Source organism: Erinaceus europaeus, chromosome 1, assembly GCF_950295315.1.
Source record: "Erinaceus europaeus chromosome 1, mEriEur2.1, whole genome shotgun sequence".
NCBI classification, from domain to species: domain Eukaryota; kingdom Metazoa; phylum Chordata; class Mammalia; order Eulipotyphla; family Erinaceidae; genus Erinaceus; species Erinaceus europaeus.
In genome coordinates, this window is record NC_080162.1 from 76,692,556 (window position 1) to 76,704,872 (window position 12,317).

At 44.9% G+C, this 12,317-nt stretch overlaps 1 protein-coding gene across 1 annotated transcript in view; it reads right to left on the minus strand.

The window, feature by feature from the left end:
• The window catches only part of PXMP4 (peroxisomal membrane protein 4), a 29,871-nt gene extending 17,807 nt beyond the window's left edge, over positions 1-12,064 (minus strand). The window contains exons 1-2 of the mRNA XM_007522675.3: positions 11,849-12,064; positions 941-1,003 (exon numbers count right to left, since the gene is read on the minus strand). Of these exons, the coding sequence (XP_007522737.1) occupies positions 941-1,003; positions 11,849-11,961 (176 nt within the window). The 5' untranslated portion in view covers positions 11,962-12,064. The remainder of the gene's footprint in view (positions 1-940; positions 1,004-11,848) is intronic.
• Positions 12,065-12,317: the final 253 nt, after the last annotated feature.

Consider the following 12,317-nt stretch of genomic DNA (forward strand, 5'->3'; position numbering starts at 1 on the left):
GTGCAGGAAATGTCCCAGGGTTCTGTGTGAGCCAGGGGAGCAGTATGGTGTTGAAGAACTTTCTGATCCCAGACTTCCTGATACATGCTATCGGAAATCCTACTAGTTGTTACTTTTGCATCTATGTTTACAATGTATATTATTGCCACCAGGGTTATTGCTGGGGCTCAGTGCCAGCACTATGAATCCATAGCTCCTAGTGGCCATCCCCATCCCACCCCCGCCTTTTTTTTTTTTTCCCTTTTTATCTGACAGGACAGAGAGAAGTTGAGAGGGAAGAGCAGATAGAGAGGGAGAGAGATAGACGCTTGCAGACCTGCTTCACCATTCATGAAGTGTCCTCCCTGCAGGTGGGAAGCAGGCACTCTAACCTGGATCCTTGAGTATGGTGATATGTGCACTTAATGAAGTGGGCCACTGCTCAGCCCCCTAAGCATATATTTTAACAAATCTGCCCTTTCTCTCAACTAATCCTTTTCTCATAGTCCATCCCCTGGACACAGGAGGCAGGGTGAAAAGCATGGAAGTGCCCTATTGCTTCACTACCCTGACAACACGGTGGGCTGCCCCACCAGTTCCCTTGCCCGCTTGCGAGAATTGTGGAAGTCAAATCTTCGCTCCAAATTCCCCCTCCCCATCCTTCTCTCCCTTCCTTGTTCACCAGCTCAGGAAACATTCTGCTGCAGCAGTCACTGGTGGAGGGCTGCAGTTGCAGGTCTTGGAGGCCATGCCTAGAAGATGGGCTTCTTTGGGGGACAGCAGGGAACCAAGCCAGGAGAGTTTCCAAGCAGGCTTAACAGCTGTGTTTAAGGAGGTGGTGGGAGCTGGCGGGCAAGGGGAAGCAGGCTAGGAGGACAGGCTGGAAGCTACTACAACCAGGCTAGCACTGAGGGCTCACCACATTCTCTCCCAGGGGAGAGGTGCTCAGAGGGGTGGGTACCTGCCACTCCGGAAGAGAAAGGTCATGACCAGTGCATGCGGGGCCCGGATTTTGGCTCCATAACTGTAGAAACAAGAGAAAAGAACTATTAATGCATCCCCATATCACAGTTTATTTTTATTTATTTATTTATTTTAAATTTATTTCTTTATTGGGGAATTAATGCTTTATATTCAATAGTAAATACAATAGTTTGTACATGCATAACATTCCCCAGTTTCCCATATAACAATACAACCCCCACTATGTCATTTATCATCCTTCATGGACCTGTATTCTCCCCACCCACCCACCCCAGAGTCTTTTACTTGGGTGCAATACACCAATTCCATTTCAGGTTCTACTTGTGTTTTCTTTTCTGATCTTGTTTTTCAACTTCTGCCTGAGAGTGAGATCATCCCATATTCATCCTTCTGTTTCTGACTTATTTCACTCAACATGAATTTTTCAAGGTCCATCCAAGATCGGCTGAAAACGGTGAAGTCACCATTTTTTATAGCTGAGTAATATTCCATTATGTATATAGACCACCACTTGCTCAGCCACTCATCTGTTGTTGGACACCTGGGTTGCTTCCAGGTTTTGGCTATTACAAATTGTGCTGCTAAAAACATGTGTACACAGATCTTTTTGGATGGATGTGTTGGGTTCCTTAGGATATATCCCCAGGAGAGGAATTGCAGGATCTATATAGGGTAGGTCCATTTCTAGCCTTCTGAGAGTTCTCCAGACTGTTCTCCACAGAGGATGGACCAATTGACATTCCCACCAGCAGTGCAGGAGGGTTCCTTTGACCCCACACCCTCTCCAGCATTTGCTGCTGTTACCTTTTCTGATGTATGACATTCTCACAGGAGTGAAGTGATATCTCATTGTTGTCTTGATTTGCATTTCTCTGACAATCAGAGACTTGGAGCATTTTTTTCATGTGTTTCTCAGCCTTTTGGATCTCTTCTGTGGTGAATATTCTGTCCAAGTCCTCCCCCCATTTTTGGATGGGGTTATTTGTTGTCTTGTTGTTGAGTCTGGCAAGTTCTTTATATATGTTGGTTATTAAACTCTTATCTGATGTATGGCATGTAAAGATCTTCTCCCATTCTGTGAGGGGTCTCTTGGTTTGGGTAGTGGTTTCTTTTGCTGTGCAGAAGCTTTTTTAATTTGATGTAGTCCCATAGGTTTATACTTGCTTTAGTCTTCTTTGTTATTGGATTCGTTTCATTGAAAATGTCTTTAAAATTTATGTGGAAAAGAGTTCTGCCAATATTTTCCTCTAAGTATTTCATAGTTTGTGGTCTAACATCCAAGTCCTCGATCCACTTGAAATTTACTTTTGTATTTGGTGAAATACAGTGGTTCAGTTTCATTCTTCTGCATGTTTCAACCCATTGTTTCCAACACCATTTGTTGAAGAGACTCTGCTTTCACCATGTAATAGTCTGGGCCCCTTTGTCAAACATTAGATGTCCATAGGTATGGGGCCTTATTTATTTATTTTTTTGTTTACCAGTGCAGTGCTCAGTTCTAGCTTGTGGTAGTGCTGGGGGATTGGACCATTTTCTTTCTTTTTCTTTCCTTTTTGCCTCCAGGGTTATTGCTGGACTCGGTGCCTGCACTACAAATCCACCACTTCTATGGTCATATCATCGTCATCATCATCATCATCATCACTATTTTGGATAGGACAGAGAGAAATTGAGAGGAGGGGGAAGAGGCAGAGAGACATCTGCAGATCTGCTTCACAGCTATGAAGCAACTTCCCTGCAGGTGGGGAGCCGGGGCTCGAACTGGGATCCTTGCTTGGGTCCTTGTACTTTGTACTATGTGCACTTAACCCGGTGTGCCACCGCCCAGCCCACACTGAACCATTTTCTATCACCATTACGCTATCTTCCCAGCCCCATGGTTTCTTTCTTGGTTCTCGCTGATTCCCTGTCTCCACTTCCCACCCTTAATCCTATTAGCACTTTGGGAGAGGGAATAAGTTAGATTTCTGGTTTGTTTGTTTGTTGGATGGAGACAGAGAGTAATCAAGACGGAAAGGGAAGACAGTAAGGGAGAGAAAGAGAGACATCTGCAGCACTGCTTCACCACTTTTTAAAAATATATTTATTTTCCCTTTTGTTGCCCTTGTTGTTTTTCATTGTTGTTGTAGTTATTATTGTTGTTGATGTCGTGGTTGTTAGATAGGACAGAGAGAAATGGAGAGAGGAGGGGAAGAAAGAGAGGAGAGAAAGATAGACACCTGCAGACCTGCTTCACCAACTGTGAAGCAACTCCCCTGCAGGTGGGGAGCTGGGGGCTCGAACCAGGATCCTTGAGTCAGTCCTTGTGCTTTGTACCACATGCGCTTAACCTGCTGCGCTACTGCCCCACTCCTGCTTCACTACTTTTGTGAGGCTTGAACCTAGGTCTTGGTGCACTGTAGTATGTGCACTAAACCAGTTGCACCACTGCCCAGCCCCTATAAATTAGACTTCTGCAGTGCATGAGATAGTAGTTCAAATTCCAGCTCTGACACCTAGTAGCAGTAATACCTTGGGCTTGCTACTTAACTTCAGTTAAACCCACTTGAGTTTGTCCCACACTAAAAAAAGGTGTATCAGACTTCCAGAGGTTGAATTCCAATGGCAGTGGGAGAAAATGGTCTTACCATCACTGCTACACTGGCTGAGGGAGCTAAGCCCACATCTGCTTCTGTCATGGAAACCAGACTCATCTGCTGAAAACATCAACCACATCCTATCACTCCCTTTCCTACCTCCCCCACATCCCACTTCTGTCAGGTTCTTCGCTGCCTCTGGGCCTTTGTCCTGGCTGTTCCTTCTGCTTGGAATGAATGTTCTTCTCTGAAGACTCTGGTCTTTCATTCATAAAAATAAATTTAAAGAAATATTTTTTTTTATAATCCCAAAAGAGGTATAATGATTAAGCATTGTGTTCGCCTATTTATTTATTTTTGCAGAGCCAGGGCTTCATGCATGCACTCCAGGTTGCCTTTTCATTCAGACAGACAGAGAGAGAGACACCACAGCATCTGGCCTTCCTCTGATGCCATAACACTTCCCATGTGGTGTCAGGACTTAAACCTGGCTCGTGTGCATGGCAAGGTGAACTACCCTACATCCTTATAGTTGGCCCTGTGTATTGATTTTTTCACCGGAACACCACTCAGTTCTCACTATTGGTGGTACTTGGGATGGAAGTTGAGACCTCTTGCATACAAGTGCACTACTGAAAGCTATCATTCAGGCCCTAGAAATGTTTTTAAAAATTGAAATTCATGCTAAATGTTAAATAATAGCCTCTTTTTAAGATTTAAACCTGTTCGTTAAAAAATATTTTTAAGGAATATTTTTTAAAAAATATTTTTTACTTATTTTAAAAAATTTTTTATTAACTTTATTTATTTGATAGAGACAACCAGAAATTGAGAGGAAGGGGGAGACAGAGAGACACCTGCAGCACTGCTTCACCACCTGTGAAGCTTTCCCCCTACAGATGGGGATCAGGGGCTTGAACTCGCATCCTTGAGCACTGTTATACCTGTGCTCAACCAGGTACACCACCATCTGGCCCATTCCCTTGACCTTCTTTTAAACTTAAGTGAGCATCTGGAGATTATGTGAACTGGACCACATTAATCTATAGCTTTATCTTCACTGCTTAAGTGGTACTCAAGTAGGAAGTACAAAGAGTACTGTGGGGGGAGAGGGTGGCGTACCTGATTGAGCACACATGTTACAATGTGCAAGGACCCAGAGGGAAAAATTTACAAGTGGTAAAGCAGGGCTACAGGTGCCTCTCTGTCTCTCTCCCTCTCTATCATCCCCTTCCCTCTGGATTTCTGGCTGTCTCTACCCAATAAATAAATAAAGATTTTTTTTTTAAGTATTTGGTACCAAAGTCTTGCTACGTTATTTTGCTGTGTGAAATTCAGTAAGTCTCTTACCAGGTGCTGGGTAGAATTACACCCAGTTGAGTGGACCTATTACCATGCACATGGACGCAGGTTCAAGTCCCTGCTCCCCACCTGCAGGGGGAAGCATCACTAGTGGTGAAGGAGTGCTGCAGATGTTTCTCTCTCTCCCTTGTTCCTCTCAATTTCTCTGGAGAAAGAGAAAGAGAAACTGTTCTACTAGAGTTTCCTTCAGTGCCATAGTACTCCCAGATGGCGCCAGGGTTCAAGCCTGGCTGAAATGCCTGGCAAGCAGGTGCCTACCTGTTGAATTACTGCTCCAGCTCCCAAGATTCTTCTTCTTCTTTTTAATAATAGAGATACAGACAGAAAGACACAGAAACACCGGAGCACTGCTCAGCTCTGGCTTATGGTGGTGCTGGGGATTTAACCTGGGAATTTAGAGCCCCAGGCATGAAAGTTATATGCATAATCATTATGCTGTCTCCCCAGCCCCCCAAGATTATTCTTTTTTTAAAGATTATTCTTTTTAAAAAATATTTATTTATTTATTCTCTTTTGTTGCCCTTGTTGTTTTATTGTTGTAGTTATTGATGTCGTCATTGTTGGAAAGGACAGAAATGAAGAGAGGAGGGGAAGACAGAGAGGGGAAGAGAAAGATAGACACCTGCAGACCTGCTTCACTGCTTGTGAAGTGACTCCCCTGCAGGTGGGGAGCCGGGGGCTTGAACTGGGATTCTTACGCTGGTCCTTGCGCTTTGCACCACGTGCGCTTAACCCACTGCGCTACTGCCTGACTCCCCCAAGATTATTCTTAATAAACTCATGTGATCATGATAACTTAGCCACAAAGGAAAATGCTTTTATTTTTTAGTGATGAGTTTTGTGGAATTCAATGTCTGCCTTCCTGAATGGACAGCCTCACTTGACAAATAGCATATTTTTTTCCACTCTAGGTCTTTTAAAAAAAATATTGAGAGCTGGAGAGACAGCATAATGGCTATGTAAATGATTTTCATAACTGAGATTCCAAGGTCCCAGGTTCAATCCCCAGCACCAACATACACCAGAGCTGGGTAGTACTCCGGTCTTTCTCTCTGTATCACTGTCTCATTAAAATACAGTAAATAAAAAATATTTTTAAAATATGTATTCATTTACTTTGTTTTTATTTATTTTTAAAGTCTTTTAAAATATTTATTTATTATTTATTCCCTCTTGTTGCCCTTGTTGTTTTATTGTTGTAGTTATGATTGATGTCGTTGTTGTTGGATAGGACAGAGAGAAATGGAGAGAGGAGGGGAAGACAGAGAGGGGGAGAGAAAGATAGACACCTGCAGACCTTATTCATCACTCGTGAAGCCACTCCCCTGCAGGTGGGGAGTTGGGGGCTCAAACCCGGATCCTTAGGCCAGTCCTGGCCACTCCCCTGCAGGTGGGGAGCCAGGGGCTTGAACTGGGATCCTTAGGCCAGTCCTTGCGCTTTGCGCCACCTGCACTTAACCCGCTGCACTACCGCCCGACTCCCTTATTTACTTATTTTTTTACCAGAGCACTGCTCAGCTCTGGTTTATGGTGGTGGGGGAGATTGAACCTGGGACTTAGGAGCCTCAGGCATGAGAGTCTCTTTGCATGATGATTATGCTATCTACCCCCATCCTTAAAATATTTAGTGGGCAGAGCTAGATAGCATAATGGTTATGCAAAGAGACTCTCATGCCTGAGCCTCCAAAGTCCCAGGTTCAATACCCTGCACCACCATAAGCCAGAGCTGAGCAGTGCTCTGTTAAAAAAAGAGAGAGAGAGAAAATATATATATATATATATATATATATATATATATATATATATATATATATATATGAGAGAATCAGAGCATCACTCTGGCATAGGTGATGCTGGAGAGTCCAACACTTTATGTACTGCACCATCTCCCAGGTTGCACCACTCTAGGTTTTGTTCAAACCATTCTCTCCTAAGTAAATTCCCATGCAGCCTTCAAAATATTACCTTTGCCTCCTCAGTAAAGGGCTGTGGTGGTTTAGTGACCAGTCTCCTTCCAGCCTGCCAGATCCTTGCAGATCAGCAACTTGTGTCAGCACCAATCAGTAAAGGGGTCACTGCCTTAGACCACACTTGTATGGTTGGGCTTGTCTCCATTTATGGAGGAGAAAACTGAGGCCAGGAGAGATGAAGAGCTTTCAGCTTTGAAATGAAGGAACTTCAAATTCAAGGGATTTGAGCCCAGAGGCCTGAGTCTAGGTAGGTTTCTGCATGTACAAGAAGAGTTGATGGGCCAGGTGGTTGTGCACCTGGTTGAGCACACACGTTACAGTGAACAAGGACTCAGGTTCAAGTCTCCAGTTCCTACCTGCAGGGGGGAAGCTTTGAGGATGGTGAGGCAGGTATGCAGGTCTCTCTCTCTTTTCTCCCTTTCTCCCCCTTCCTTTCATTTTCTGACTATCTCTATCTAATAAGTAAAGGTTTAAAAAGAAGAAAAAGAGTTGAGGTAGGAGCAGGAATCCAAAGAGAACATTGGGCAACATTGGCACAGGCCCTCTATGACCCTTGTTCACTCAAACATTGTTCTGAGAACAGATTAGTTAAGGGTCACTGATGTTATTTCAAGCTCCACTCTACCCTGATCATCCCAAGGCATGGCTGATATAATGTGATACACACTGAGACCTGCTCTGGCTTTCAAGAATCTGGCCTGAGGGTCAGGCATCACTGAGTTTGAATCCTGGTTTGACCATGGCCAAATGATGTAAAATAAACAATGAGTTTAACAACTTTTTTTTTTTGCAGAATCAGGGCTTCAATGTGTTATTTCACCACTCTTGAGCTGCCTTCTCTTTTTCTCTTCCTTTCTTTTCTTTTTTCTATTATTTTTAATTTTTTTTCATATTTATTTATTTATTTATTTTCCCTTCTGTTGCCCTTGGTGTTTTTTGTTTTTTTTTTTTTTGTAGTTATTAATGCCGTCATTGTTGGATAGGACAGAGAGAAAGGGAGAGAGGAAGATAAGACAGAGAGGGGAAGAGAAAGATAGACACCGGTAGACCTACTTCACTGCCTGTAAAGTGACTCCCCTGCATTTGAGGAGCTGGGGGCTCGAACTGGGATGCTTAGGCCGGTCCTTGCGCTTTGCGCCATGTGCACTTAACCTGCTGCGCTACCGCCCGGCTCCCTTCTTTTCTTTTCTTTTCTTACCAGAGCATTGCTCAACTCTGGCTTAGGGTCGTGTGGAGAAATTAAACTTGGAACCTTGGAGCCTCAGGCATGAAAGTCTTTTTTGTATAACCATTATGTTATTTCTCCCACCTTGGGGGTGCCTTTCATTCAGACAGAAAGATACTACAACTCTCAGAAAGCTAGAAATAGACCTACCCTATGATCCTGCAATTCCTCTTCTGGGAATATATCCTAAGGATCTCAACACACCCATTCAAAAAGACCTGTGTGCAATGGGTTAACCACTCATAATACAAAGCACAAGGACCTGCTCAAAGATCCCAGTTCAAGCCCCCGGCTCCCTACCTTCAGGGTTTTTTTTTTTTTTTTTTTTTTTACAAGCGGTGAAGGAGGTCTTCAGGTGTCTGTCTTTCTCTCTCCCTCTCTATCTCCTGTCCCCTCTCAATTTCTCTCTGTCCTATCCAAAAAGAAAAAGAAGAAATTAAAAAAAAAAAAAAGCTAAAAGAAAAAAACAACAACTCTGTCCTGTGGCTGGGGAAATGCTTCTCAAATAGAGTGCATGCCATGCACACATATGACCCTGAGTTTGATCCTCAGCACCGTATATGATAGAGTGGCACTCTGGTCTTTCTTGCTAAATAAATAAATGATTTTTTAAAAAGTATTAAGCAGTTAGGGAAATAGCATAGCTGGTAAAGCACAAGTCTAGAATGTCTGAAAGTCCTGGTATAATTGCCAGCACTACATGTATAGGAGTGGTGCTTCCTCTCTCCCTCTATCTCTCATATTTTCTTCCTCATGTAAAACTCTATCTCATATAAGCTAAATCAATAACAGCACTTAGGCAAATGGCTTGACTGGTAGAGCATCAGACTTTCATGCTAGAGGCTCCCTTCTCAACATCTACCAGTATATGTATCCAGTACTCTAATTTCTCACTCTAGTTTCTCTCTCTCTCTCTCTCTCTCTCTCTCTCTCTCTCTCCCTTCCTCCTCCCCTCCCTCCTCTCCTTTCCTCTTTGCCCATGTGTTTCTCTTTCTCTCATATGTATCTCTCTCTCTCTTCCTTCCTCCTTCCCTCCCTCCTCTCCTCTCATTTCCTTTCCTCTCTGCCCCAAGTGTTTCTCTTTCTCTCATATGTAATAAATAAAATTAATTTGTTTTAAATTTATTTGGATAGAGACAGAAATTGAGAGGAGGAAGGGAAGATAGGGAGAGAGACACCTATAACAATGCTTCACCACCTATGAAGCTTCCCCAGTGCAAGTGGTGGCCAGAAGATTGAACCCTGGTCCTTCCACACTATAATATGCACACTCCACCAGGTGTGCCACCACCCCGCCCCCTAAATTTAATTTTTAAAAGCTCTTAGGGGCTGAGCGCTAGCTTACCAGGTAGGTCATCTACATTGTCTTGTACGTCGCCCAGGCTTCAAGCCCTGGCACCACATAAGATGTGGTTACATGATGGCACTGGAGGAATCTGGGTCTGTGGTCTGTCGCTCTATCTAGATGATAAACTTGGCCCAGAAAGGTGAAAGTGCTCATGTGCACAGCTTCGGTTCCACCAGGAAAAAAAAAAAAGAAAAGAAAAAAGAAAGGAAGAAAGGAAAGTAAATCTGTCCCATTTAAGTTCACCTTCTGATGAGAACATAACCAGCCCTGCACCACCACAAACCAGAGCTCAGCATTGCCCTGGTTAAAAACAAAACAGAGGGAGTCCGGCAGTGGCGCAGCGGGTTAAGCGGAAGGGCCAGGCTTAAGGATCCAGGTTCAAGCCCCCTGGCTCCCCACTTGCAGAGTGGTTGCTTCACAGACGGTAAAGCAGGTCTGCAGGTGTCTATCTCCTCTCTTTCTTCCCCTCCTCTCTCCATTTCTCTCTGTCCTATCCAACAACGAGATGACATCAAAAGCAACAATAATAACAACAATAAAACAACAAGGGCAACAAAAGGTAATAAATAAATATAAAAAAATTTTAAATAACCAAAAAAACAGGGAGTCAGTAGCGCAGTGGGTTAAGTGGACGTGGCACAAAGCACAAGGACCGGTGTAAGGATCCTGGTTGGAGCTCCTGGTTCCCCACCTGCAGGGGGGTCGCTTCATAAGCGGTGAAGCAGGTCTGCAGGTATCTGTCTTTCTCTCCCCCTGTCTTCCCCTCCTCTCTCATTTCTCTCTGACATCTATAACAACAATAATAACTACAACAGTAACACAACAAGGGCAACAAAAGGGAATAAATAAATATAAAAAAATAAAAAACAAAACAAAGACCAGGGTAAATAGTTTAACAGTTAATGCAAAGAGACTCTCAGGGGGCCGAGCAGTGGTGTACCGGGTTAAGTGCACATAGTACTAAGCTCAAGGATCCCTCTTTGAGCCCCCAGGTCCCCTCCTGCAGGGGGGTCGCTTCACAAGTGGTGAAGCACGTCTGCAGGTGTCTCTCTGTCTCTCTCCCTCTCTATCTTCCCCTCCTTTCTTAATTTCTCTCTGTTCCATGCCCCCCTAAAAAAAAAAAAAGGCTGCAGTAGTGGACTCAGGAGTGCAGTAGTGGACTCCTTAACCCTGGAGGAAAAAAAATCACAAAGAGACTCCCAGGCTCAACCCCCGCCCCCCCCCACACACACACCACCCTGCATCATCATAAGCCAGAGCCGCGCAGTACTCTGGTATATATATCATAGCCAAAATACACAAGTGAACAACTTAGTGCCAGATGTGACAAACAATCATGGAAATAGGGAAGGTGCTAGTGAGTTCAAGGATGGCCTCACTGAGGTGGAGACACCTAAGTAGAGGCCTGAAAAGGGGAAGTGAGGTGAGACAGAGAGGCCTATGTAAACATAATAACAGTAGCCTGAGTTTTTATATATACATGTATATAAATGTATTTATCATACATACACACATACTGGGCACTGCGTTTCATACATACTGACTCAATTCTCTGGAAGTATAAGCACTTTGTCATTCCCAGTTGGTGGAAACTGAAGCTCAGAGAGGCTACTGACTTATGCAAGACCACAGGTAGGTGGCACCAAGGTTTAAAGAAAGGCAGTCTCACCACCATGTCATGCTGCCACTAGAATGTCAGTTACAGGAGGACACAGATAATTGCTCAAGTTTGATCTCTGCTATGTCCCCAGTTCTGGCACAGTAAGTTCCCAATAAATGAAAGTTGTGTTATTCACGAGGTTTAAAGGAGGCCTACTTCCCATCCAAGCACCAGACATGCAAAATGATCCCAGACTTGTCTCTACAGGTCTGGTGGACGAGGTAGAATCACTTTGCCCAGCAAACATTTGCAGCTTCTTTTTATTCCTTGTCACTCTTGAGTCTTATTCCTCAAATCCTTTAAGCCAGGTGGGGACTCAGCGCTAGTCACACGGGTGAGAATTGGGGCGTCCACTGCAAGCTCAGACGGGAAGTCCACCCACGTGCTAGAAGCCAGACACCAGTTTTCTATTGGACAGTGGGGATTATTGAAGCCGGACAGGTCCCAGAGTGGCCACGGGAGTGCAGAGGAGGGACGGGCCCAAAGATGGGGATACTGATACATGCGTGGGAAGTGGTTAGGCAAGTGGGGCAGGATGCAAAGCCTGGAGGACTCAGAAAGAGCGTTGTGGGAACCTGGATTGGAAACCCAAAATCTAGTTGTCACCGTGCAAGTGGACACAGAGATCTAGCGCCGCACCGAGGCAGCTCAAGGGCACACAAGGCTACAGCACCAGTCCTGGAACCCGCGCCCCCAACTCCAGCCAAGGCCGTTCCCCAGACCCGGTCTGACCGTCCCACTCACACTGCCCCATTCCGGAAGCCCTTAATCATGGCCAGCGCGGCGTGGTAGCGGCGATTGCGCAGCAGTTCGTTGACGGCCAAGAGTAGCGCTCGAATCTGCGGAGGGGCTGCCATAGCACTGGTGGCGCTCGGTGTTCAGGACACTAAGCAAGGCACACACTGACAGCCACAGGTTCTGCAGCTCCCCGCGGGTGGTGCTTTCACGCCCATGGGTTGTGTCCCCTGTCACTCACAGCCAGCTAGGCAATCACAGAGCGCGCTCGCAAAACCCCGAGACTGTGGAAGAATGGAATGCCCTCACCCTACGGGAGAAAAGCCTTATTGGAGGAGGAGAGAGATCTCGGAGCCAATCACAGGAGGGCTCCGCCCAACTGGAATTTACACTATCACGCTTATGGATTTGTCCAATCAGATGGCAAGTTTTCTCCGGGTTTAAAAGGAGCTTGGGGCCAGTGTGGTAGCGCTCGGGG